At 37.0% G+C, this 26,647-nt stretch overlaps 1 protein-coding gene across 6 annotated transcripts in view; it reads left to right on the forward strand.

The window, feature by feature from the left end:
- Positions 1 to 26,647, forward strand: part of mast4 (microtubule associated serine/threonine kinase family member 4) — a 172,582-nt gene that overhangs the window by 34,437 nt on the left and 111,498 nt on the right. For all 6 annotated transcript variants that reach the window (XM_055200971.2, XM_055200972.2, XM_055200974.2 and 3 more), the window contains exons 2-3: positions 11,852 to 12,005; positions 16,565 to 16,692. In XM_055200971.2, the coding sequence (XP_055056946.2) occupies positions 11,852 to 12,005; positions 16,565 to 16,692 (282 nt within the window). The remainder of the gene's footprint in view (positions 1 to 11,851; positions 12,006 to 16,564; positions 16,693 to 26,647) is intronic.

Genomic DNA, 26,647 nt, shown 5'->3' on the forward strand with positions numbered 1-26,647 from the left:
GCTTTCCTCAAACGCTCTGATTTTGTACAAAGCACATCGATCTGAAAGCCCTGATTGGCCAGCTAATCTGTAAATTGTAATCGGCCTGAATTAGGGCAACGTCCCCTAAATTGGCAGTTGACGATGGTTACGTTAAACCATCGCGATGGACGATGATATCGTTAGGCGAGGGGGTATTTAAATTTTTCGTTATTATATAATTATTATTCGTTATTTTACTTCATTACTTCCACTTAAGAAGAGTTGTGCACTTTTTATTTTAATATATATCTTTACATAAATACCTTTTTGTACTTAAAGGAATAGTCTACCCTTTTGCCATATTAAACTATGTTATTACCTCAACCTAGACGAATTAATACATACCTATCTTTTTTCAATACGCACAACCGGCGCAACGTCATAGAATGTCTCTGAACAGGTTCACGCCCACTTTTGGGGGAAATCAGACTAGACATTCCATTGGCTTCCATTCAAAATAGCGGAACAAAGCAACCTTCGTACACAGCCGGCAGGCGTAAATAACTTATGAAATCACTCAGATTAAACATGTTGAGTAATTATCTGTCCACCCTGCCTGCCATAGAGCGCGAAAGATACATTAACATATTTAATTTGGTCAATATAAAAACATGTCTCTTTCATTCTCCCAGCATCAAATTTGTGTAACAACGCTTCCTATTGGCCAGAGGTGTCTTACCCGGACATTACTCGTACCTCATCGAGTCAACAGGGAAGCAAGTGAATGATTTTACTTCGTATTTGAAAGTTACTTAGTATTTATTTATTATGTCTTTATATTTAGAGTAATGAGTGCACTTTTCTGTCCAGCCATACAACTGACTGGCTTAGCGATATTTCTAGCAATCACTGGATAGCGTTGTTACACAAATTTGACGCTGTGAGAATGAAAGCGAAATGTTTTTATATTGACCAAAGTAAATGTGCTAATGTATCTTTCGGGCTCTATGGCAGGCAGGGTGGACAGATAAATAGTCGACATGTTTAATCTGAGTGATTTCATAAGTTATTTACGCCTGCCGGCTGTGTAAAAACGTTGCTTTGTTCCGCTATCTTGAATGGAAGCCAATGGAATGTCTGCTTTTTTTATCCCCCAAAAAGGGGCGGTGACGAAATTTACAGTCAAGTTCCCGGATGTGCCGGTAGTCCGTATGCGTGCACTGTACAGCGCGTTGTGAATGTGTTAGCATTTAGCCTAGCCCCATTCATTCCTATCACTCTAAGAAAGGATGTGTTAATTTTAACACATTGTTTTGTGTTAAACTATTTAACACATTATGTGTTATTTTAACACATTGTGTGTCATTTCATGTAGAATGTGAGCTTAAATAAATGAAACGGACAACACAAGATGTGTTAGAACAACACAAGGTGTGTTGTTCCAAAAATAACACAGAGATGTGTTAAGTTAAGGACAACACACTAGATGTGTTGTCCTTGACTAGACACAAGATGTGTTAATTTAACACATTCATTTTAAGAGTGTTTGGTACCAAAAAAGGTTATATTTTGTGGCACCATACTTACTGGTATAACTCCTCATGTAACAGTCTTTAAATAGGGAAAACACGGAAGTGTTTGGTGGCTTCCCTGTTTGGTACCATAGAAATGAATGGGTCTAGGCTAAATGCTAACACATTCACAACGCGCTGTACAGTGCACGCATTGAAAAAATATAGATATGTATTAATTCGTCTAAGTTGAGGTAATAACATAGTTTAATATGGCAAAAGGGTAGACTATTCCTTTAAAAACTATAATTTTGTTCTTTTACTAACCCAACTAATGACTCTTTTCAATTGGATGCACATAAGGGGAAAAGTAGCTTTATTCACTTAAGAAGAGTTGTGCACCTTTTTAAAATATCTATTTACATAAATATTTTTTTCATCTATTTATTTTACTAACCAAATGACTCCTCCGCACTTTCCAATATGTTACACATAAATATCTGTGCATATGTGCCACCAGTACTCCATCAGAGCAGGTCTTCAGCACCGCGGGGAGCAGCCAGCCCTCCAATCCGCAGCTTATTAAAACTAGACAAAGTGAACAAGTTGATATTTCTGGCCAGACACATCGAAATTTTAACATGCTTTGTGTATGTGAATCCTGCATTTCGGTCGAGTGTTGTTCCCGTTTTCTTGTTCTTGGCGTTCGCTGAATTCTGGGTTTATATTTTAAACTGCCGCTTCAGTGCAGTATAGCCACATAGCTATGTAACAATGAGCATGATCTCCCGAGACACTACAATAGGCTAATAATAAATTATTAATATGGGCTGTTTTCTTGTACAAAATTAAATATTTTAAGTTAAAATGTACAACATGTCAAAAAGCAAGATTCTAGCAATGTCAAGATCAAATGCCTGACAAGATATTTTCACAGACTAACACACGTCACGTCTCTGGCATACGCACAACCGGCGCAACGTCATAGAATGTCTCTGAACAGGTTCACGCCCACTTTTGGGGGAAAACAGACTAGACCTTCCATTGACTTCCATTCAAAATAGCGGAACAAAGCAGTGTTCGTACACAACCGGCAGGCGTAAATAACTTATGAAATCACTCAGATTAAACGTGTTGAGTAATTATATGTCCACCCTGCCTGCCATAGAGCGGGAAAGATACATTAACACATTTAATTTGGTCAATATAAAAACATGTCCCTTTCATTCTCCCAGCGCCAAATTTGTGTAACAACGCTCCCTATTGGCAAGAGGTGTCTTACCCGGACATTTACTCGTACCTCATCGAGTCAACAGGGAAGACAGTTAATGATTTTACTTCGTATTTGAAAGTTACTTTGTATTTATATATTATGTCTTTATATTTAGAGTACTGAGTGCACTTTTCCGTCCAGCCATACAAATAACTAGCTTAGCGATATTTACAGCAATCACTGGATAGCCTTGTTGCACAAATTTGACGCTGGGAGAATGAAGGGGACATGTTTTTGTATTGACCAGATGAAATGTTTTTGGTGTGTCTTTCGCGCTCTGTGGCGGGCAGGGTGGACAGATAATTGCTCAGCATGTTTGGTCTGAGTGATTTCATGAGTTGTTTGCGCCTGCCGGCTGTGTGCGAAGGGTTGCTTTGTTCCGCTATTTTGAGTGGAGGTTAATGGAAGGTCTGGTTTTTATCCCCCAAAAAGGGGCGGTGACGAAATTTACAGTCAAGTTCCCGGATGTGCCGGTAGTCCGTATAGACTATAGTATTTAAAATAGCATATATGCATTAATTTAATTTATAGACCAACTTCTGCACAGATTTTATGTTAACTATAGTCTATAGAAGAGAGTTAGTTTGTGCCGCGTCCATCATCACAACTCTAGCCTGAATATATCTGATCTCAGCTGGAAATGTGACGCTCATTACCATATTTGAAAGATTCGCTCACAATGCAATGTTGACAGGAGTTAAGGCTGAGTCTCAACTTACAGGCCGAGTCAGAAGCGGGAGAAATTATAATAATGTCTTATCCACGTCAACAGGCCTAGGAAGTAAACTGTTGACTACAATCTACGTGTTTGTTGTAGTCCGAGAAAAGAGATTTACATTGGAAACAATAACTCGAGTCATAGTTTGTACCTTTTGTATATTGTTAACATGTACTAATACACACTTACACACCAAAGGTAATGTAAAATCGTGAATCGGACGATAGTTGCTCTTTAAAATAGTAGGTTTAGTTGACTTGCATAACCAATTTGATTAAACTTTTTTTACAGTTGATCTGTCATGGTTTGTTGTTGATGAGGCCAGTTGCAGTTGGGAAGAAGCTGTTGTTGTTGTGTGAGGTTTTAGTCCTGAGAAAAAAAGACTTACCACGGAGTTAAGGAGATCTCACTTGTCTCGGTCAACTACGTAAATTGACACTCCGCATAATGAATACTTTACTTCTTGTGCCGTGTTTGACAGAAGTTTGCATTTGCTGACTGGTATTACGATGTCATATTTGTTGATTCTCTGTTAAAGCAGTGTTTTGTAATGTTTTTACCTGAATGCTTCAGTTTTTAATTAAGACGTTTCCCTTTTTGTTTTCATCTTTTGATCTTTAGTTTCCCTTAATAACATCAACATTAACCTATCAACATTAATCCTATTAACATGTTGTAAGAGGGAGCTAAAACAATATAAGTCTTTCACAAATTTTTGAAGGATAAAAAATATAATCTGTTATCATTATCTGCAAAATTACAGATGTGTTCCATTAGGTCTTGTAGCAATGTTCTCCCAAAGATCTGGGAAGGCCATTTTACCTTATTTTGGCTTCTCCAAACAAGAGAACATAGTGTCATGAATCATTTCCCTCAAATGAGAGGGTGTTCCCTTTGAAAACACCCAGTGGGCCTCCATGTGTTTACATACTGTACAGCGGGAAGAACCTCTTCCTTTGCTTCACCATTGTTCCATAGTGAGATGTTGTACTTAGGCCCTTTCACCTGTGTCGACAATGAGATGAAGACATTTATGATATATTGAGGTGTAGTGTTTGGGATAGTAACAATGCAACGGTAACAATACACCAAGGATAAAATTTTAAAATCCAATAATATTAGCAACAAAGCTCTACTGGTTGATCAACGGGCTCACTGAAATGTACTGTACATATTGCAAATGGTTCTTGTTCTACTTTTTCTTTCTTTATTTATTTATTTTGAAGAGGGTTCATAGTTTGACCTTTTGTGACTACCCATAAAGCATCATAATTCACACTTTAAAGGATTATTCCCACCATAGATTAAGTAAATTGAGAATTTCAGGTTAAGGGAATGACGTGAATTCCTTTTAATAATTGTCAACGTGAATTTGTCTCAGTTACTACTTGCGTCATTTTTACTCCTAACCTTAAGTATTATGTGACGTGTAATTTAATCCACATTGTTTGTTACCTCAGATCCTGGATATTATTGTAAAATCATAGGTCACTGTGCCACTCGCAGACCCATATATGAGATTTTGTTGTCCATTCATTTTCAAATTTTTAGTATGGGCAAGTAAAACACATTAGTGTTTAGGGCTGCACAATTCATTGAAAAACTAAATCGGGAATAAAATTACTCGTGAAACTATTACATAATTGGCAAAAGCCTCAATTACAGCTGCCCATGCTAATTTCTGTGCGTTTTGGCTAGGGATGCTTCGATCAGGATTTTTGCAGCCGATACCGATTACAGATTTGTGATCTTCGTGATCGTCCGATACCGATTTCGATACCTTTTTTTAAGCTTATATGAAAGCTCTTTGATGACTGTAACTGTTAACATTTTTTCTAGATGTTGCCTTTGTTATATTACTTGCAGAAATTAGGTATATTACTGGTTTAATAGAGACTCAAATATATAAGTACAACAAATATTTTTTCTGCAAAGAGATATTTAATATTTATTTAAAAAGGTTTGTCTCCTAAAAGTAATGAAAATAAAACGCTTCACAGTCTTTACTGTATAAATTAAATATACACGGATTTGTCTGAATTATAACAGTTATTTAGTCAAGAGCAGAGAGTGATTTATTGAGAGATGAATTGGGTTACTGCAGCTTTAAGACGTGTGAGAGAGAGTTCGCTCTGTTCACGTGGACTGATAACAGGCTGCTGTGTGTGCGCGGCAGCTGAACGCAGACAAGAGCAGCTGTGAGGAAAATGAAAGTTTAAACGCTCAAAACTTTAAAACGCATGCAAATACTAAACTTATGAATCGAGAATGCAATTGTCCGCGATATATATGTGGTGTTTGATATACGCTGTTTGATGGGGATGTGCACACACATTAGCAACGGGTTGTAAAAATTCTCGCACTCCGTAAAAATGTCTCTAATAGACCTTTTGTGTGTTTGCAAACAGAGATTACTTTTTTTGTGGGCGGAGCCCAACTGGTGGCAGAAAGTGACAGCTCCGCAATAGCGGTGTAAAGTGTTTTAGCATTAAACTGTGATTTTTATGGATCCGGTGTTCTGTAGAAGTCTGTTTCCCCTATATTTCTCTTAAGTGTAATGTTTCTTATAACATTTTCACCAAGTTACGTTTATTTTTTAAGTAAATTAAAAGTTAAATGGCTTGGCTACTTGTATGTGTGCATGTATGTAATGTATATGTATTGTTCTTTATTGGTTAATCATTTATTTTTACAGTATGAATCGCTGAAGTACTTATAAGAGCAATACTATCATGTATTCTGTATAATATAATTTCTTAAATATTTCATCATTTTCCTGATTTAAATTTCTTTCTTATATTTATAGCCTACGTGTTTGTTCTAAAACTATTATGTTTACATACAAATTAATTTGTATAGGCCTGTTTATATATTATTAACACTTTACATTGTGTGTCTATGTGCTATATGTAAGGGATAATGTAGAGGCAGCCGGTAGTTATCGGGAAATAAGCCCCGACAGTGTGATCAGGACCCGACGCGAAGCGGAGGGTCCAGTATCACACTGAAGGGGCCCACTCACCCGACAACCACCGGCCGCCTCCACACCATCCCGCTTATTACACGGCTACTTGCCACATAAGAAAAAAAACTGGTCATGAATATGAATTTGAAACATTTTATTGGCATATTTGTTTTAAATTAACATTTTTATCCTTCCGCGAAACTTTGCACAGATGCAAAAAAATGATCATAATACCTTATTAAGATCATCTGCTTCATACTTGTCTGTCTCCATTTTTTCTCTTTTAGCCAGTCTTTGAGAAGTTTTAATGCCCATTCTGTATTTTTGCTGTCATGCTCTATTTTGTCAAGTTCAGTCTCAGTAAGCTCTCTGTGTCTTGTCGTTGTTCTTTCTTCTATCCGCTGTTAAATGTTTTGTTTTTTCCGTACATGTTAAAATGAATGTCAAAATTTTTCATTCTTAATTGTGTTTGTCCAGTGTTTGTCACAAGATGGCGCCAAACAGTAATCTTTGTTGGCGCGGAGGGATTTAAAACATACAAGTAGCACCGGCTATGCGTTATTACTTTGGAGCGGTTATTATTTTGAAAGAACGAACCTGCAAATGTCTCAACTGACCAATCAGAATCAAGCATTCCAGAGAGCCGTGTAATAAGTTTATATATTTATTAGTAAACACCATAATTTAGAACAAACAGGAAGAAGACAAAGGCTAAGATATAAGGTAAAAAGAAGTAATAGATATTCCTTAGCTTTTGGACATTTGTAGTTGTTTCCATTATGTACAGCACTTTGGATCAATTTTTATTGTGATAAATGTGCTTTATAAATAAAGGTTGTTGTTGTTGTAATAGAAAATGAAAAAATATGAAAACTTCAATCAATGGTAATATTATTGATATTATGAACTCATTCAAATCTTTAATCTTTCTAAATAAATTATAAATGTAACGTGATAAAAACGCTATAAAAGACACATAGAGGAAAAAGACTTCGAGAGAACACCAGATATCTTCTCTAATTATTTTCTATTCTAATTATTAAAAGATTTTCAGATGATTTCATCACTCCAGTCTAGGGCTGTCAATCTTCCTCTATTATCCCATTCGAATTTCATTCATTATTTTTTTTAAATATTCGATTTATAATCGATTATTTAATGCTCAAATTTGACTTATTAATATTTACTATACCTATCTACACACGTTGTAAAAACGGGCTTATGCATTGCCAATGCCACTTTGAGCTCGTATAGTTGACTTGTTTTAAATTATGTCCAATAGAAGACATTGCAGTATTACTAATAAACATGTAATTATTTAATAACAGGTGATATCTTTTTTGCTAATTAATGACTAAGCTAGACACAAAATTAACAAAGTTGTCAACTTTAATGAAAAATTTCATTATCAACGCAGTTCTCTTTGTTCACGTATGAGGGCTGCGTAGATCGCATCATTAGTTATACAATACTTACACACAGCACACTAGGCTTGGGCGGTATCCAAATTTTGATACCATCAAACCGCCTCCCTATTTTACCCCGGTATACGGTATTACCGTGAATAATTATAAAATTATGACGTAAGGCTCAGACAGCGTCACCATAATGTTGGCTTGTGCCTAAACCCTTCAGAAACTGAATACCAAACACTAATACTGAAAAAATAGCAAAATAACATGCACAACAATATTAACAACTTTTATTAGCAACAACCAGCAGTTTATAAAAAAGTTAAATACAAAGGTCAAACAGAATTAACCAGTTGCTGGTTAAAAAGTGATCTCTTAATTAGGCTATTATAGACAGTGGACTAAACGCTACTACAGTTAGCCATCTCATTCCAATTTCCAGGATCTTTTTGTGCGAAGTGAACAAATCCCTCACACTCAATTTTTCATAACTCGCCTGTTTGTACTTATAAACCAATAAAAACATTTGGCGCAAGGTCAGGGCATTTGGGTTCTGGCGCGAGGTCACGGCGTTTGGTTTTGTGCCCTCACATTGCATCAAGCTAAAATTTTATCAAAGCAAGACTTGAAGAAAATTGCTCAACATTTAAACCGATTTTCTGCATATTCCACCATATTTTAATGAAATAACGAAAGTCCTCCTTCTGTTAACTTATATTTCTGCATATTCCAGCATATAAAATAAAAATATTTTTTTTGTAAAATCCAGCAATAAAATAATTAAAACGAAAGTCTTTCCTGGTTGTATTCCAAATTATTAACATTTACGTCTTTTAACAGTAAAGTGCAGATTAAGTTTTGTTTTTGTAAATCATTAGACATTTTTACCACTTAATTAGGTTTTGTTTTGTAGAAAGCCTTTCTTTAAAGTGAATTTCGTTTTGTATAAATTGTGTCTTAATTTTAATAAATGTTTCATCAACCAATTGCATGTATTTAATAAATAAAAAGCAAATATAGTAGAGAATATAATAACCGTGACATGGAGGCGCCGGCACGGCGCGTTCGCTTGCATTGCATTGTTAACTAGAACGCACGGACCTCATCATAAATGAATGAAACTCATACATTAGCATTAAATATCTTTGATGCATTCTTTCTAAAGCAGACAAGGGCTTTCTTGCGGCTCGCATAAGCAGAGCATTGCATCGTCCATGTTTCACTTAATAGAAGTTGACACTTGTCTTTTTGAAAAATAAAAAAGTAATTATAATTATACAAAAGAGTTGTTCTAGTCGTTATTAGAAGGCACAGAGTGAGTTGACCTGCCTTGGCGGTGCGTCTTTTATGCATTCTGAAGGTGCCTGTTTTATCCATCGTGTTGCAGTCTATTAGGCAACATTCCGCATAAGATGGGCTTAGATTTGGAAATAGATTACATCTACATTTCAGTGCTAACTGATAAGGTGATGATGATCATCGTCTTTCTTTATTATTTTTAGCACTACCTCAAACTTAAGCGGCTTCTCTTCGGAGCTGTCATTTTCTTAAATAAGCCGCGGCAATGTTTCAAATGAGCTTCTAATGAGACAAACGCCTTTATTTTCCACGCGATCACCTTACTCAAACCATTTTGAAACTAAGGAGTCATTTGTCCTCCGATTGCATAAGCAGCATACAAGCTCCTCGGCGACGCGTTTGCGGGAAGATGTTTCGGATGAGCCGGAGGCAGAGCAGCAGAGAGATGCGACAGAGTTGCGAAATTGCATGCGCAGCTCGAAATAGCTGTTATTTCAAACAGCGTAACATATTTTAAACTCTTTGGTTAATGGCTCGATGGTAGGTAAAGAAAATTTTTAGATTTCGCCCTCCCTAATTTAATATTTAATCCTTGTCTGCTATATAAGTTCATTGTTTTTTTAAATGCCGGTATGGCGGTATAGAAACTGATACCTTTGCTATTTTTAGATCCCGCGGTATACCATATTACCGTATTACCGCCCAAGCCTACAGCACACACATCCCCTGGCCTCCAATTTCACTATTCTTTTTTCATTTAAACACACCTTAGAGGAAGTGTGATCTTGAACAAGTATTTTGTCACTGGTCGAAAAAACTAACTTATCCAAACAAATTAGCATTAAAGACATTCCCAAAACGGTCTTCCATAGGACTGAGAGCGGTTTTCTCCTGACACTGTCCTCTTCACCTTGGCTGCTCCGTTCTCGTCTTCCTCATAACCCTTCTCCGCAATCGCTATCAGCTCCGCTTTCTCTTTGTCATGGACCTCCTGCTGCTGGTCTTGTTTCAAATGAATTAGCCGATGGAAATGCGGGTCGAGGTAGCTAGCGGTATTTAACAGCATAAATGCGTTAGATAGTGAACATATTAAAAAATATTTTTAAATCTATTTTTTTTAAATCCCATTATATTATATTATTATATTAGATCCGGACTTTGGTCTTAAAGGGGAAGTTACCTAATTTTGCTCCTGTCTGTCACTCGTGTTAATCAAACAGCATTGAGATGAGTACACAAGTTTGATTCGAGTTGCTCGTTCAGGGTTCATATTCATACAATGAATAAATAAATAATTACAATTGATAAATACAAATTATAATTGATATATAAACTGTGATATATTTGTGTGTGCGTGCGTGCGTGTGTGTGTATGTATGTATGTGTCTTTGTCACCTTTTTCACCCCTGATGAGTTTGCACCCATGGGCTAAGGGCTATGGTTAATTCAAGGGCTAGGGTTAAGATAAGGACAACTGAAACTCAATTTGACACTAAAAAAAACCCATAATTGACAACCATAATACTTAATGATCACAATTAAACATTAGTGTACCTAATATGTATGATGGGTGTGACACTTACACCTTATAATAAGTAGTAAGTGGTGCTTTGCATACCCCTCCTATACCCCCCAAAAATGATGTTGTGTTGGTAGTAAAAAATATTTTGGAGGTGGTAAAAAAGGTAGTAAATTCATCTCTATGATTCCTGCATATACCCTGTTAATGACAGTTGTCATAAAATCTCCTTCATAATCATGACATGACACGTGTCATGAACATGGTGTCATTTCAGTCTTATGAACACCCCTTCAACTAAAGTGCCGCTTCACAAAAAGTTATAAAACATTTTGAAACTTTAATTATCAATAATTATCGCAATTACAATCAGGCGAATAATCAACAATTATGATATTTATAATAATCGTGCAGCTCTATTAGTGTTCTTAATCTTTCTTTTGATATCAAATATTTTGTGAGTGGAAACAGTTTTTTATCTCTGCAATAACACTGTTGCTTACTTTTCTCAGTTAATTCCAAGTTTTAATAAACTTCATTGTTTTATTGTATATTGAATGTTTCCTTTATTGTATATTGAATGTTTCCTTATAAAAATGTCATTTACAGACATTTACAGAAATTACTTTTTGGAGTGTTGTTGTGGAGTGCTTGTAATGAAAAAGCTGGTTTAAAAAAAAGTGATTTGTTGTGTAAGGCTCTATAAAGTCTTTTTCTACTCATTTATTTATCACGAAGAGGTAAAAAGCACAAATGTGTTTGCGTGTCTAGAGAGAATTTATCTGTTTGAGTTAAGGACTTGTTTTGTTCGCTGAGAGCTGGAGGGGTGAAAGGGATACAGTTTAAATGATGGAGCTTTAAATGAATTAAATGTGGATGGAAATTATGTGTTATGTAACGTACAGACAATTTAATATTAAAATGTCAATTGTTAAAATAATGAGAGTGATTTCAGAGTATTAGACATAACAGATTATTAAAAACTGAATTATGCTGATTAAAAACATAATCCTTTGAATGACAAAAGTAGATATTTATAATAGATATATCAGAATTCTTTGTCATTAGTGGATATGCTTCCATGTGTTTCATTTGTTGTTTATTGCTGTACTATTTTAATGTAATCAGTGATCTTCTCTATAATAGTTCCCAGATTAAATGCTGTGTTGATCTCATCTCTTCCTCTCCTCCAGCCGGATAACATCCTCTACCCCCCCTCCATGCCGTTACGCAAGTTCAGTAACCCAGAGGTCTCTCAGGGCATAAATTTAGCACTGAAGTTTCAACGACAGCAAAGCGAAGATGGCAGACAGCTGAGACGAGGGAGCCTTGGCGGTGCTTTAACAGGTAACATGCTGTCCTTTACAGTACAAAACGGGTAAAGTGTACATGTTTTTCCTTTATAACAACTAGTTTCAAAGCATTTTCTGTAGATTAGCCAGTTATAACATGTATATTTTAATATGTTATGCATCCCTGCCACTGTTGCCGAAATTGGGAGGAATTCTCTCTAAATCGCCAAACAAGCAACCCCCCCAAAAAAGGAAATGCTTGCCCTGCATGCACCCTTCCGGTGAATTATTTTCTGTATATGAGATTGCTAATATTAAGTGAGATGAAATGAAAAGGGGTTTTCAAATGGAAGGCATATGGCTGAAAATCAAAACTACTAAAAGCATCTTTAAGGGAGTGTGTATAAATTCAGAATTAAAGAAGCAGCGGAGGTCATGTGGCAATAACAAAACCTCATCATAGTGTTATATTAAGTCAATCTGATTTGTTTGCCGGGATGATAGAAAAAAGATGATTACTACACACACAAAACACAATGCATAAGGTGGAACCTCTCCAGATGATTAAATTGATTTATTTAATTATTTTTGTTTTGCGTCTCATTTGTTGTGTCTCTTTACAATATTACATTTTTTGTCATAATTTACTCACCCTCATGTTCTATGTTTTTCTGAACACAAAAGAAGATATTTTGATGGTAACCACACAGTTAACGGTCCCCATTGACTTCCATAGGAAAAGGAAATTGTGTGCGTACCATCATTTATCAAAATATAGAACAACATGAGGGTGAGTAAACTATGACATTTTTGGGTGAACTATCCCTTTAATGTGACGTGTTAAAATAAAAAAATAAAAAACACTTGTTATTGCACCAAATAGACAATTTAACTCATATTTACGGCAAAACTCCCAGAGCCTTCAATAAAAATATTTGTAATCTAGACATTTGTTATTGTTAGACATCTGTATGTGTTGCATCAGGTACATAGGATACATAGCTGAAATATGCTGAGGGTGTTAAGTTGACATTTCCTGAGTTCTGTGGATGATACATTGTGGAAGCAGGCATTTTCCTCCTACGTATCCTGTTTTTTTGACCTGGCCATGTGGAGCCACAAACACATAAATACTGGTTAGCAATAGGTTCCCTAGGATGTGATTATACCCCAGCTGAATCGTGTTCTGTTCTGTTAGATTTTAGAACGGCTCTGATTTAATTTTAGGAAGGTATGCCGTTTATTATTACTTTTTTACATTTGGTCAATAAAGTAAATGCTTTTGAACTGGTTTTGTCAAAATGTAATACCCATTAAAAGAAACCAAAAAATCTGTCATTATTTATATTTCTCCTAAACTCTAATTTTCTTTATACACTCACCTAAAGGATTATTTGGAACACCATACTAATATTGTGTTTGACCCCCTTTCGCCTTTAGAACTGCCTAAATTCTACATGGCATTGATTCAACAAGGTGCTGAAAGCATTCTTTAGAAATGTTGGCCTAAATTGATAGGATAGCATCTTGCAGTTGATGGAGATTTGTGGGATGCACATCCAGGGCACGAAGCTCCCGTTCTACCACATCCCAAAGATGCTCTATGGGTTGAGATCTGGTGACTGGGGGTCATTTTAGTAAAATGAACTCATTGTCATGCAAGAAACCAATTTGAAATGATTTGAGGTTTGTGACATGGTGCATTATCCTGCTGGAAGTAGCCATCAGAAGATGGGTACGCGGTGGTCATAAAGGGATGGACATGGTCAGAAACAATGCGCAGGTAGGCCGTGACATTTAAATGATGCCCAATTGACACTAAGGGGCCTAAAGTTTGCCAAGAAAACATCCCCCACACCATTTACATTTTGGTGAACTCGTGCAAATTGTAGCCTCTTTTTCCTACCTCTAGTGGAGATGAGTGGTACTTGGTGGGTCTTCTGCTGTTGTAGCCCATCCGCCCTAAGGTTGTGCGTGTTGTGGCTTCACAAATGCTTTGCTGCATACCTCGATTGTAACGAGTGGTTATTTATGTCTAAGTTGCTCTTCTATCAGCTTGAATCAGTCGCCCCATTCTCCTCTGACCTCTAGCATCAACAAGGCATTTTCGCCCACAGGACTGACACATAATGGATGTTTTTCCCTCTTCACATCATTCTTTGTAAACCCTAGGAATGGTTGTGCGTGAAAATCCCAGTAACGGAGCAGATTGTGAAATACACAGACCGACCTAAATTGCTTAAATTAACTTTCTTTCCCATTCTGACATTCAGTTTGGAGTTCAGGAGATTGTCTTGATTAGGACCACACCCCTAAATGCATTGAAGCAACTGCCATGCGATTCGGTTGATAAGATAATTGCATTGATGAGAAATTGAACAGGTGTTCCTAATAATCCTTTAGGCGAGTGTATTCTGTGTTTCATTTGCATTTTACAGAAGTTATTATTTGGCAAAACTTTGTGCCCTCTATTGCAGCTTGCAAATCTTTACCCAAAAACTTTTGGTAACTTTTACAAGGTACATGAATACTAGGAAAAGGATGAGATGTCTGTTTGCATGGAGTACACTCCACACCCACAAGAATTATGTTAGTAACCCAAAACCAAAGGGTTTATCCACTTAGAAAGTAGCCCCACTTCAAAATAATGATTTACAGCCCAAACACTTACAAAAATACATCACATTTTGGTCAAAAGAGCAGTGTTGTCATGACCTGCTAGTTGCCAAGGAGAATATGACTGTATTTAGCCAGAGAAAGCAAACAGCTGGTGATTCATATGTAAAGGACGTCAGATCATACATAAACACTTGAGTCCTGAAATAACACTCCACGCATAATACCAAGTGAAGAGACAAAAAACAAAAACGATCAAATCCATTTAATTATCTGGAGAGGTTCCATTTAATGCATTGTTTTATGTGTGTGGTAATCATTTTTTCTATCATCCTGGCAAACATGAATCAATTTGAATTAATATTACACTATCATAAGGTTTTGTTATGGCCACATGGCCCCCCTGCTGCTTCTTTTATTCTCAATTTGTTCAGCATTATCATGCTTTGCCTAATACACTTACAGAACAGCAAAGTGAAAGACGTAGGTAAATCGAAATATATATAAAGTAAAGCCAATTGTACATGTCAAACTGTTTCTTGGATCGTCTTAAATAATGTTGCGCATTTTAGTTGGTGAGTGTGGGCCATCGGTGCAGGGGTTTCCCTGCCTTTAACAGTCATACTGTAAGTGCAAAGAAATTAAACTTTTTTTGCATTTTTTTCCAAGATAAGCGTATGGAGTTGATATGGATTTTCATGCTTGCATTGGTTGTAATTTGTAATTTACCAAGGCTCCGTGACCTTCATGCTGTTTATTTGGCATGTATTTTTTATGCATTAGTTGGCATATACTGCAAGCAGTTATTTGGTTCCTAAATTAGATATCACCCATATGTAATTTATTTAAAATGTGTTCGGCTCTATATAATTTGGGTATAACTGATTGAATTTATTCTGACATAGCTTCTCAACCAAATGAAATTAAATTTCGTATGGGATCTTGGGGTCGTAATATATTATATGATCAAGCTACACTGTCTAAAAAAGAGGCAGTCAAGGTGGAGACATTAAATGTGCAATGAATATGAATTTTTTTTTGTGATAAGGTCTGTTTCAAATTGTGTGATTATCTTCCATGTTAACCTGAGTTTTTATCCTCTGCCACAACAGGCAAAGAGTGACATGACATTTATTAGTCACCTGGTTTTCTATTTGTAACCCTACCTTTAAAAACCCAGCTAAAGTCATTTTTTTGTGATTTACTGTTTTCTAAATAAAACCATCCTACATACATAAAAAAACAATCTTTAATAAGGTCATTTCAAAGATTAAAATTAAAGTGAAATCAATAAGTGAAATTAAACTATTGCTCCTTCACTCTAAAAAATGATGGGTTCTTTTCAACCCAGCATCGGGTCAGAAAGGGATAAGCCCTGTAGATGGGTTACAGTTAACCCAAAACATTTTTATATTTGACCCAGCAATGGGTTAAAATAACCCAGCATTTTGGGTTGAAACAAAATAATGAAAAGCATCAGTTAAGTTACAACCCAGTGTGCTGGGCCAGTCCCTTTTTTACCCAACGCTGAGTTGAAAATAACCCAGCATTTTTAGAGTGTAATCTCATAATTAGATTATTAGACCTTTGCCTGGAGTCTTTTGACCCATAACTGGAAAATATTGGACGGAACACATGCTGGGTTAAAAATTACCCTATGCTGGGTTAAGAATGACCCAATGTTGGGTTAAAACAACCCAGCATTGGGTCAATTTTAACCCAGCAGTGTGTTCTGTCCATTATGGGTCAAAAATAACCCAGCCATTTGTAGATTGAGTGCAGACAGGGTCACATTTCTCTGCCGAACTTTTTGGAAGTTTTAAATTTCCTAAGTTTAGGTAATATATGACAGATTGCATTTTTGCGGTCAGAGTAAAAAAAGTCAGTAGGATAAGTGGCATACATACATACATAAATATAAAGTGTGTGAACATCTTTTCTTAGCCATGTTTGCTATTATTTCTGACCAGTGGGCCTAACCAACCTCAATTTTTCCAGGGAAGTACCTGCTGCCATATGTCTCAGCACAGCAGTCATGGTCAGCCACAGGTTCAGAGACCACCAACCTGGTTCGCATGCGCTCACAGACCCTTGGGAAATCTGCACCATCCCTCACGGCAAGCCTGGTCAGTATGCCACATTATCTTATTTCCATAACAGGGGCTCTCGGACATCTGTATGAGATCATTTGGTAGATTCTTATCTTGAACACTAGGGGGCACTGGTGTATCAAAAGCAGACTTGATTTTGAAGTCTGTTGTAACAAATAACTATTTTAAAACAATAGACTTGCTGGATGTTACCTTTACATTCCAACAGAAAACTCTGTAATTGTTGTGTTTGTTGATGTTACACTTACCTATTTAAGGGACACTGCGGACCACTGTAGTAAATGGCTGTAATTCAGTAGTCACATAGAGACTACCAGGTGGTAGCTTGGGTGGCTGCCACTGAACCTGGATTACTCATCTTTGTTGATGACATAACTGCTGACAACAACAGCGTGATGAGCTTTGAAATATACTAATCAAAAACAAGCTGTCTTTGATGTTAGCATGCCCCCTATGTGACACTTGTGACACAGTTTTTTCACTATATCAAGCATTTCGACCGAAACCTTTACCAAGGGTTATTCGTGTATGGGCTGCAGTATCCCTGCCGTGATTGGATGTGCATCACTTTACTTCCCTTAAAATGTATTGTGAAGTATTTTTATGAGATCTGCAATAAGAAGTGCAAAATTGAGGTCACTTCCCGAAAAGCACTATATTGATACTATAAAAGGATGAAAGGCATAAAGCGCCGAAAGAACTTGTAGATCATTGTTCGTTGTCAAATAATGTCAATGAAGATGTACAATATAACAATATAAAACCCTTCAAGTGCATCCAACTTTTTTTTTGTCAGATTCTTCCAACAAACCAGGCCTGAATTAAGATGATTTTAAGCAAAATTATTTGATGAACGTGTAATATGTGCCGAAAGCATTCATTTTATATCATTATCTAAGTTTGGTGGGTGGCGTTTAGAGGCTTTTTCATATGAGGTCCATAAAATCTCCCCCAGGTATATTATTTTTCTAGAATTCACAAAATATGCTGTTTCAATAGGTAATACATTCTTAATGTATAGCAGTATTAATGAAGTTCTCATATATTCTGCTTTCTTTTCATTATTTGGTTTCAGCTATCAATTTAAAAATATTAAGGAAATTAAGTAGTTAGCACAATTATATTTTTCTCCACATTACTAATTTCAAAAGACATATTTTTTTTAGAAAAAATGTATGCCTTTTAGATATTTAAGGTTATGGAAAACATTGCAGTAAAGTGAGTAGTGTCAGTATTTTGCACACATTTTTCCTCCACGAGTACCGCTGTGCAGATCTGCCAAAAGGTCCTTTGCGGTTTGCAATTTTCTTTTCTTTTTTGTTCTTGCTTTTTGCAAGATGTCCGTTTCTAGATTAGCATCAATAGTGCATTTACTCAATTTCTACAATATATAGTTTGTCTTGGCATGATAAACACTGAGGTCTTATGTAATGTGTCTTCTTAGGTGAGAGTTTTTGAAATTGCAGCATTGTTCACACTTACCAGTCTTTTCTAAAGCTGCAATCCATACCACTTTTTTATTTATTATAATGGACAAAAAATCAGGACGTACATAAATAAATCATTGTCTAAACTGTCACTCTTTGTTGTGAGTGTATTCTTGCAAACAATGCAAAATCACCATATTGAGATGGTTCTTTTTTGTAATTAATTCATCTTCTCATGTGTCTCTTTCCACATCTGTGTCGCCTGCTGTCGGCATTTTGATGAGGAAGGGTTACTTTTGTGCTACTTGTAAGATTTGAAGATGGATTAAATTTGTCTACTGGTGCCGTCTTTGGCACATTAATCTTACTATTTAACAATATTCATTATGAAGATATTCTGTAATATATCTTTCAGACAAATATTCTATATATTGCCCACCTCTACAGAGGCACGCTTGGCACTTTTATCTGGCAATCCAAGTAGTTTATAATTATATTAAACAGTGTAGAAGTTTGGTCCAGAATGACTGATATCGCTAGCGCTGAAAAACTCAATGAAAAACTCACGAAATGTTGCTTGTTTAAAACAGAATGGACAGCAAAAACATCAGACGGAAGCTGGTATGTGTAATTAAATAGACACCAAAGCAATGTTTGAAGTAACCATATTTGGTTGTGCGCATCAAAACTTTTAAACGCAATTGAAAACGCCAGGAGGACGCCAAATGACAGCTGTTTCTTCAGCTGAGTGCTTTGGTAGCTGTGGTACTTGAGTTGTGAGCCGGTTGGTTGTTGTGATACTTGTCCTGCCCCTCTTCCACTGTGATTGGACGGCCGTGTGAAAACTGACATGAGCGGAGCTTTTCACCCAAAGTTGAATCTCTCTCAACTCTCGGCGCTCAGCGCTGAGTGCGGAAAAAATGCAGAGTCGGCATTCAGCGCGACAAAAATCCGCCAGTCGATGACGGTTTTGAAAAACGCAGCGCTTCCATTAGATGGAAATTGAATTATTAGAAAATAATGCACACCCAAGGTGGCATCGTGCAGTTACACCGTGGGTGTGAATTATCTTTTTATACAAAGGCCCATCGTCAATTATTCCTTGCGTAGGAACTGAGTGTTTGAATAAATAAAGCTACACTTGTCATTCATAGTAGGCACCTCTTCACCTTTATTTTAAAACCTTGTATAGCCCTCCAGTAAGAAAAGTTTGCCCACCCCTGCCCTATAAGGTCAACATTTGTCAATCAAGCAGCCAGACGCGCAATGCCAAAAAGGTGGTTTAATAAAATTGCATAACATAACGCTGTAATATTACTCTGGACAAAAAAGCAAATGCTAAACGTGAGAATGTTGCTATGGTTACCTCAGTGTCAATCATTGCATTTTCAGGAGTAAGTCATGTTACACATGAACACATTTATGGTACATTCACACGGGGCGAAACCGTTAACGCTTGATGGAAGGCTTGTCTGAAGAGTGACCAACAGCCAATCACCGCGGCCACAACCTTTGCTCCGGTCTTCCATAAATGTAATTGGCTGGCGCTGCCTAGGTTATTTGCATAAGGCAATCTGATTGGCTGACGCATGCGTTGCCGCTTGAAAGTTGAGAAATGTTCAACTTCTGTCGCAAGCAACGGCAGTGACGCGGCGCAGACGGGTCCACAATTCAGTTCGTCACCCATTAAAAGTGAATGGGAAGCGTTAACGCTTACGCCCATGTGAATGCACCATTAGGGGATCACTTCGCATGTTAATGCTGTTGTCACTTTCAAAACTTTGCAGTGCGTACAGGGCCATTGTCATTTGGTTTAGTTTTCATTTAAAAATTAAATAGGTTTTTACATTTTTTTTGTCTGAGCTAATCCAGGAAACCTTTCCTGTCTTGCTTGCCTTTCCAGCTTCTAGGTTGGGCGCCTGATTGAAATTAATGATCACAGTGGGCTGGGTCAATACAGTGCAAACAGAATGTCATTTACTTAGTGCCTGTATCCAATCGGCTTATCACTGGGGCTTCCTATGTGTCTCTCTCCTCTTTTTAAACAAAACAGCTTAGACTCAGATGCTGGTTGAAGAGCTTAAAAGACCAGTTAAAACTAATTTTTCTGTTCATCACTTGTTGATTTATGCATTCTGTGCAGTGGTCAAAATGGTTGGCCAGTAAGAATAACAGATCATGTCATTAACAGGCAACCATTACCATCCATACCCATGTTTATTCTTCCACAGTCGATCTCCGTTTTGTTTCCTCAGCCACCGTGTGCAGTGTTTGCCTTTATCGGATGTTTACATGACCCTACTTCTAAATCAGCCTCACTGAAAATCAATGATGGCTGGGCCTTCCCGCTTTGCGGAGACTCCCATTGAATTGCTAATGCTCTGTCCCCTGTGCCATTCCCGCTGTATCTTTTTAGATGTTCCAACTCCCGCAAAATACAAAGTGAAGCAAGATGTCTTGGGAATGTTAACGCTCTTTAGTGAAAACGAGTGCCTGTGGAGTAGGCCGACAGTTCATATGTGACCTTGGAAAGATATTTCTCTCACACAGAGGAGGCTTATCTATTCGCTTTGAATACCTCATGCGGAGGCAATATGGGTTTTGGTTTGGATATTCAGGAACATTGTAAACTGTATGTGTTGTCAAAGACGGTTGTGATGAAAGAAAATTGTGATTTCTGTTGTCCTTTCTGCAGTGATCACTGTGGATGTCTGATTGCTATATCGAGCTCAGGGGAATATGAAATAATAATGGATTTTGTAACAAAAATATGTTTGTCTAGGAATATTGTACTGTTACTTCTAAATATGGCTCTGTTTTCTCCTCTACAACCTGCCAGCTCATTTCTTTAGACACGTCAAGTTATTTTATCTTTATAGTAATTATGTGTTAGGGATTCTTCAACCATAAATAATAATTTTTGTCATTTAGTCAACCTCATTTTGCCCAAACCCAGTCAAAAATATTGGTTGGCCCTGCTTTGGCTTCTGTTTTCATTAACAGTGCAAATACTGTGCCTAAAATGTTAGTTAATTAAAACCAGCATATAGTGGACTGTTGGATAAAACAGTCCCTGCATCCGAAAACGCATACTTTGACAGTACGTACCGAATTAGATGAAGTACAGACTCTTTGACCATTGTCATCATAAAAACAACTGAAGTATTATCTTGGATGATTTTCTTCTACTTTATAGATGGTTTTATCGGACGCACACGCGTTGTCGCGGTTACGCTTCTGGACGGAACTTAACTTTTGGTCTCTGTTCGTAAGAGTTTGTAATGGTCTGACTAGTGACTAAACTGAACCATGGAACAAATACCTTGAAAATAACAAATGTTTTGGTTTTTTAAAGATAAGATCACCGCTATGTGAAGAAAGGTTTGACAGCCAATCTGTAGTTAACATTGTATAGTACACATTTTACACAGTAACATTAGCTCAGTTTAGTTTTTAAAACGCTTTGGCTATGATTTGAACTATGGACTATGGTAATTTTTGTTTATTTTGCTTGTAATCAAACATAAACTACTTTAAAAGGACTCTGTTGTTATTGATACTTTGCAGGGTTTACCGGAAGTTACGTTTGTTCCACGAAAGCCGTTTCTTTACGTTGTTACTGCTGAAACCGTCTGATTTTGGAAGCAGCAAATATCACACGTGTGTTATATCGTGCCGCAGTTTGGAACTACATCACTTTTAAAAGATGCTTTTAAAGATAGTTACAGCATAATTGTATGTTCAGATTACTACAAAGAACTACACTCCCTGACAAAAGTCTTGTCGCTCGTGTACAAATTGACCTGAAGTGACGCTAAAATATATTTCTAATCAAGATTTGTTTTCAAGAAATTGCTCATTTTAACCCCAAAATCTTTTGTAATAATGTTTAATAAAGTATTCTAATATTCACAGCTTGGTAAAACCCATTGAGAAAATTTTGCAAAGACATAAGTGTCGTCGCCTTGTCATATAAGCTTTATCTGCGATTAATAATGGATCAATTAGGTCTCAGGTGTGTATAAAAAGAACCCCAGTACATTAGACCTTCACATCAACTGCAACTAGACCTCTGCAAACATGCCTAAGATTCACCCTGAGACTAAAGTTTTGATTATCAAGAGGCTAAAGACCAGATCCACTGCTGATGTGGCAGACACCTTCAGAGAGTCTCAGTATCAAGTACAGAGGATAATTTTTTTTAGGAGACTGGAGACGTTTTTGACAAGCCCAGGTCAGGCAGACCCCGCAAGACAACTGCTCAAGAGGACTGTTTGTTGGCTGAAAATCCAAGGCCAGCCCATTTTCCACTGCAGCAGAGCTCCACGAAACCTGGTCACCTGAAGTCCCTGTGTCAACCAGAACAGTTTGTCGGATTCTGTCTTGATATAGCCTCCATGGTCGAATCAGTGCCCAGAAGCCAGAACTAAACAAAAGACAATTGAAAAACTGTGTGGCATTTGCCAAGGCCCACAGCCTGCAAAAAGGATGGACGCTGGAAAAGCAGAAGGTTGATTTTTCAGATTAATCTGTTTAATTACACCACAGTCGCCGCAAATATCGCAGGAGACCTACTGGAGCCCACATGGATCTGAGATTCACCCAGAAAACACTGAAGTTTGGTGGCGGAAAAAACATGGTCTGGTTACATCCCGTATGGGGGTGTGCGAGAGATCTGCAGGGTGGAAGGCAACATCAATAGTCTGAAATACCAAGAAATCTTAGCTATCTCTTATATTCCCAACCATAAAAGAGGCCAAATTCTGCAGGAGGATGGTGCTCCATCGCAATTCTTCCATCTCCACATCAAAGTTCCTCAAGGCGAAGAAGATCAAGATGCTCCAGGATTGGCCAGCCCAGTCACCAGACGTGAACATCATTGAGCATATGTAGGGTAGGATGAAAGAGGAAGCATGGAAGATAAAACCAAAGAATATTGATGAACTCTGGGCAGGCATGCAAGAGTGCTTTCTTTGCTATTTCTGATGACTTCATCAATAAATTGTATGAATCCTTGCCAAACCGCATGGATGCAGTCCTTCAAGCTCATTGAAGTCATACAAGATATTAAATTTGGATCTCACAGCACCACTACTTAATTTGCTGACATATTTTCGTATTTGCAGTAAATTTGTTCAATTTCTGTATAGGCGACAAACCTTTTGTCTTGCCAAAATTTGACCTTTCTGTCTTGATTAAATGATAAATCTTTTTTCAGTGAAACTAATTTATTTTAGTGCATTAAACATTATTTGGGAGGGTTTTAGCTTTTCATACTGTATGATCTATTTCTAAAACCAATTGATTAATTAAAAGTCAGGTTAATAGCAGGTATTTCTACAAAATAGATAAGCGACAAGACTTTTGTCAGGGAGTGTAGTAATGTGTAACACAACACAATACTTTGATTTATTGAACATTTATATTCATTTCACATTATAGTTAATTAATCCAACCACCACAAACTCTCTTTGTAATGAACACACCTGACACTGTTTGTCAAAGCACCACAAAACACTTTTTGCACATATATGAAGCTATTGGATGACCCCTTTTATCAAACTCTATTAAATACAATAGTAAATAAAATATAAACCGGAACCGTAAGGGTCCCAGGTCCTCTGTGAGGACCTCTAATGTTACATGGAAAGATACAATGTGACACAGAGCTTGCTTCACGTTGCACCCAATTCATTGAGAAACAGAGAGCACACAAACGCACACCGAATTCATCGGGAGAGACACGACATGCTCGCACACAAAATGTCATTATCACGGAAGAACAAAAAAGAACAAATTTGATGCCAGATTTGATGGTTCAGCCGTACTGCACCAGAACGCCCACCACACACTAGCATACTGGTGTAGAGGAGACTATGAGGAGAATATGCGGATACGAAGTTGGCCTATAGGCATTTTTGGCCAGGATGCCGGGGTACACCCCTGCCCTTTTCTGAAGGATCCCATCCTGGGATTTTTAATGGCCACAGAGAGTCAGGACCTTGGTTAAGGTTGTATCCGAAGGACGACAATGCCTATAAATAAATACTTTCCCAGCCCATGATGAAACTGTACAGGCCTTCTTTCATTTCTCCATGAGTTTCACTAGGGGGTTTTGTGTGCCATAAATCAAATCTTCACAGTAGACCTTCCACTGTCATATCTGAAACTGATGAATTATGCAATTTATTAGTGAGATTTTGAATCGACTCTGTGCTCTATTGACAGGGCCGCTCAGGGCAATTGCTGTTTTTATTACTATCCAGCAGTAGTCTCACGGGGTAGAATACAAATGACGACTACAAAGGGATTATTTATTCATTATGACACTGCGGAACTTGCAGTGAGTCATTGGAGTTCAAGCACTCCCCAGAGGAGATTTTCATCCATTTCAATAAGTCGCCTTTGAGCTATGTTGAGATATATTGATATATAGTCTGTGCACACATATGCATTTTCTGTATGTAAACATTTTAATGTAAAAATGTGAATACAAGGTTTCCACAGTTGTATATTAGAATAACTGGTAACAAGTTTTAATAAATGCACAGTGCAATGTACTTCTTATAAAGGTAGAAATGTATAAAGCATGTTTATTTTGAGAACATTACCGAACTTGAGGTATTTGATAGCTCTGTTCTCACAACTGTTTTCTGCTGGCTTAAATCCAAGAGGAACTGGTCTGTGGTTTCTAATGGACACAATCAGCATTTAACCATCTGTGCTTGATAACAGTGTATTCTACCACTTTATTCTTTGTCTTTCTGCGGTAGTAGTGCTAAATCTTCAAAAACTTCAGCTCTGACCTTAGCTGGGTTTGCCGTGTCCTCAAGCCCTATCTATGATGTTACGCCTTTCAGTTGGAGCTAGACAAATCCTAACTCGTTCCATTATAAGAAAGCTTAATATTTGATCCTGCATCAGTGTAAAAATTCGACCAGCTACAGTTATGGTGTCTTGTGTGTTTCGAGCATGATGAACTTTGACAGAAAATCAATACAGTTCCTCTTGGCCAGACATGGAGATAAGACGTCATAATCCTGATGTCGAGCCTTTGTGGCCGCGAGTGGCTCTTCATTATTGTGGCCAGAGATGTCCTTCACTGATAGCAGTCTCTTTTGTTTCTGGCTGCATTCTAAGAAACAAAGAGATGAAGGATAGTCTGTTTCATTATTGCATTTGATTTACATTGTCGAATGCTACAAATTGTATTTGACCGGCCAGTAGAGCTTAAAAATAATAAAAAAGCATAACAAAGTCATTAAAAACTTAATAATATTGTTTTTTATATCGTTTTGTTAATTTGATTTTAAAAGATCTATTATAACATATTGCTGTTGCCTACTGTAGATATCAAGACTAAATGAATAAATAGGAATAAAATAACTAAGCACCTCCTATGTTAAACAGCAATGACTTTTGACTCCAAAAATACTTGCACGCTTCTGTCATAGCAAAGAGCTTGTTGAGTCCACTTTAAAACAACCAAACTCCAAGCTATTTCTCTTGAACCAACTTGACCTTGTACCTAGACTGTAGATAAAGTGGACTTTGATTTATTTTTTGTCCACCTTAGCACACCGTAGCCATTTTGCTTTGTCAAAAAACAAAATAAAAAACTGGATTGGAATATATATTGTTTAACAAAAGAACGTTCCAATTCTTAAAGCTGGTTAGGAGCTGTTGTTTACAAAAAGGGACAACTTTTGTCTTAACAGATCTAAAACCACTAACTATGGCTAAGACCAGTGCCCAGTTGCATGAAACTCTTTAAGTGAGGGTTTCCCTGAGGGAGAAAAATTCCCTGAGGTAAGGGATTTATTTAAGAGCGTTGCAACAAAGGTCTTAACTGTCACCCTTACCTAAGTGTTTATACTAAGTATTTTACGGTAGTCTCTGCAAAAACACGGCAGCGGAGAAGCGGTTGCTATAATTACAAAATCTCACAGCGTAAACAAATCAACGCACACAGCTCAACAGAAGGCGGATTTGAAACATCGCAAATAACAGACTGTAAAGTGCCGCATGTATAAAACCTCAAAGTAATTCAAACTTGAAGCACTTTAGATTGAGGGACGATCAAACCGCTATTCTACTAATAAATGCGCATCACTTTTCTCGGGACTATTTCGATTGTTAGAAATGCGCGTTTGTACTTTATTTTCTTAAATAACCATAAAATCAGCCATCGCGTGTGACGTTAAGGGGCCTGTTATAGTCCCTTAAGTTTTTAAGGGAAAATGGGACTTAAGGACTTTGTAGCAACGCATAGCAGAACTTAAGGTAATACTTAAGCCTTTAAGGGTAAATACTTATTGACAGCCTTAAAGTTTACTTAAGGGTTTTTCTTGCTACCCATTTTTTATTAAGGGTACCCTTAACCTTATATTTAAGGGATTTCTTAGCTTAAGGACTTTCATGCAACCGGGCACAGATCTGTTACAGTTTATGTTTATTAAGTGCTATATTTTTTAATCAGAAAGATTACATTTGTTGGTTATATTTTAAAGAAGATAATAAACATGTGTTTTTATAATTATAGT

The sequence above is a fragment of the Misgurnus anguillicaudatus genome, chromosome 22 (assembly GCF_027580225.2).
Source record: "Misgurnus anguillicaudatus chromosome 22, ASM2758022v2, whole genome shotgun sequence".
Taxonomy (NCBI): domain Eukaryota; kingdom Metazoa; phylum Chordata; class Actinopteri; order Cypriniformes; family Cobitidae; genus Misgurnus; species Misgurnus anguillicaudatus.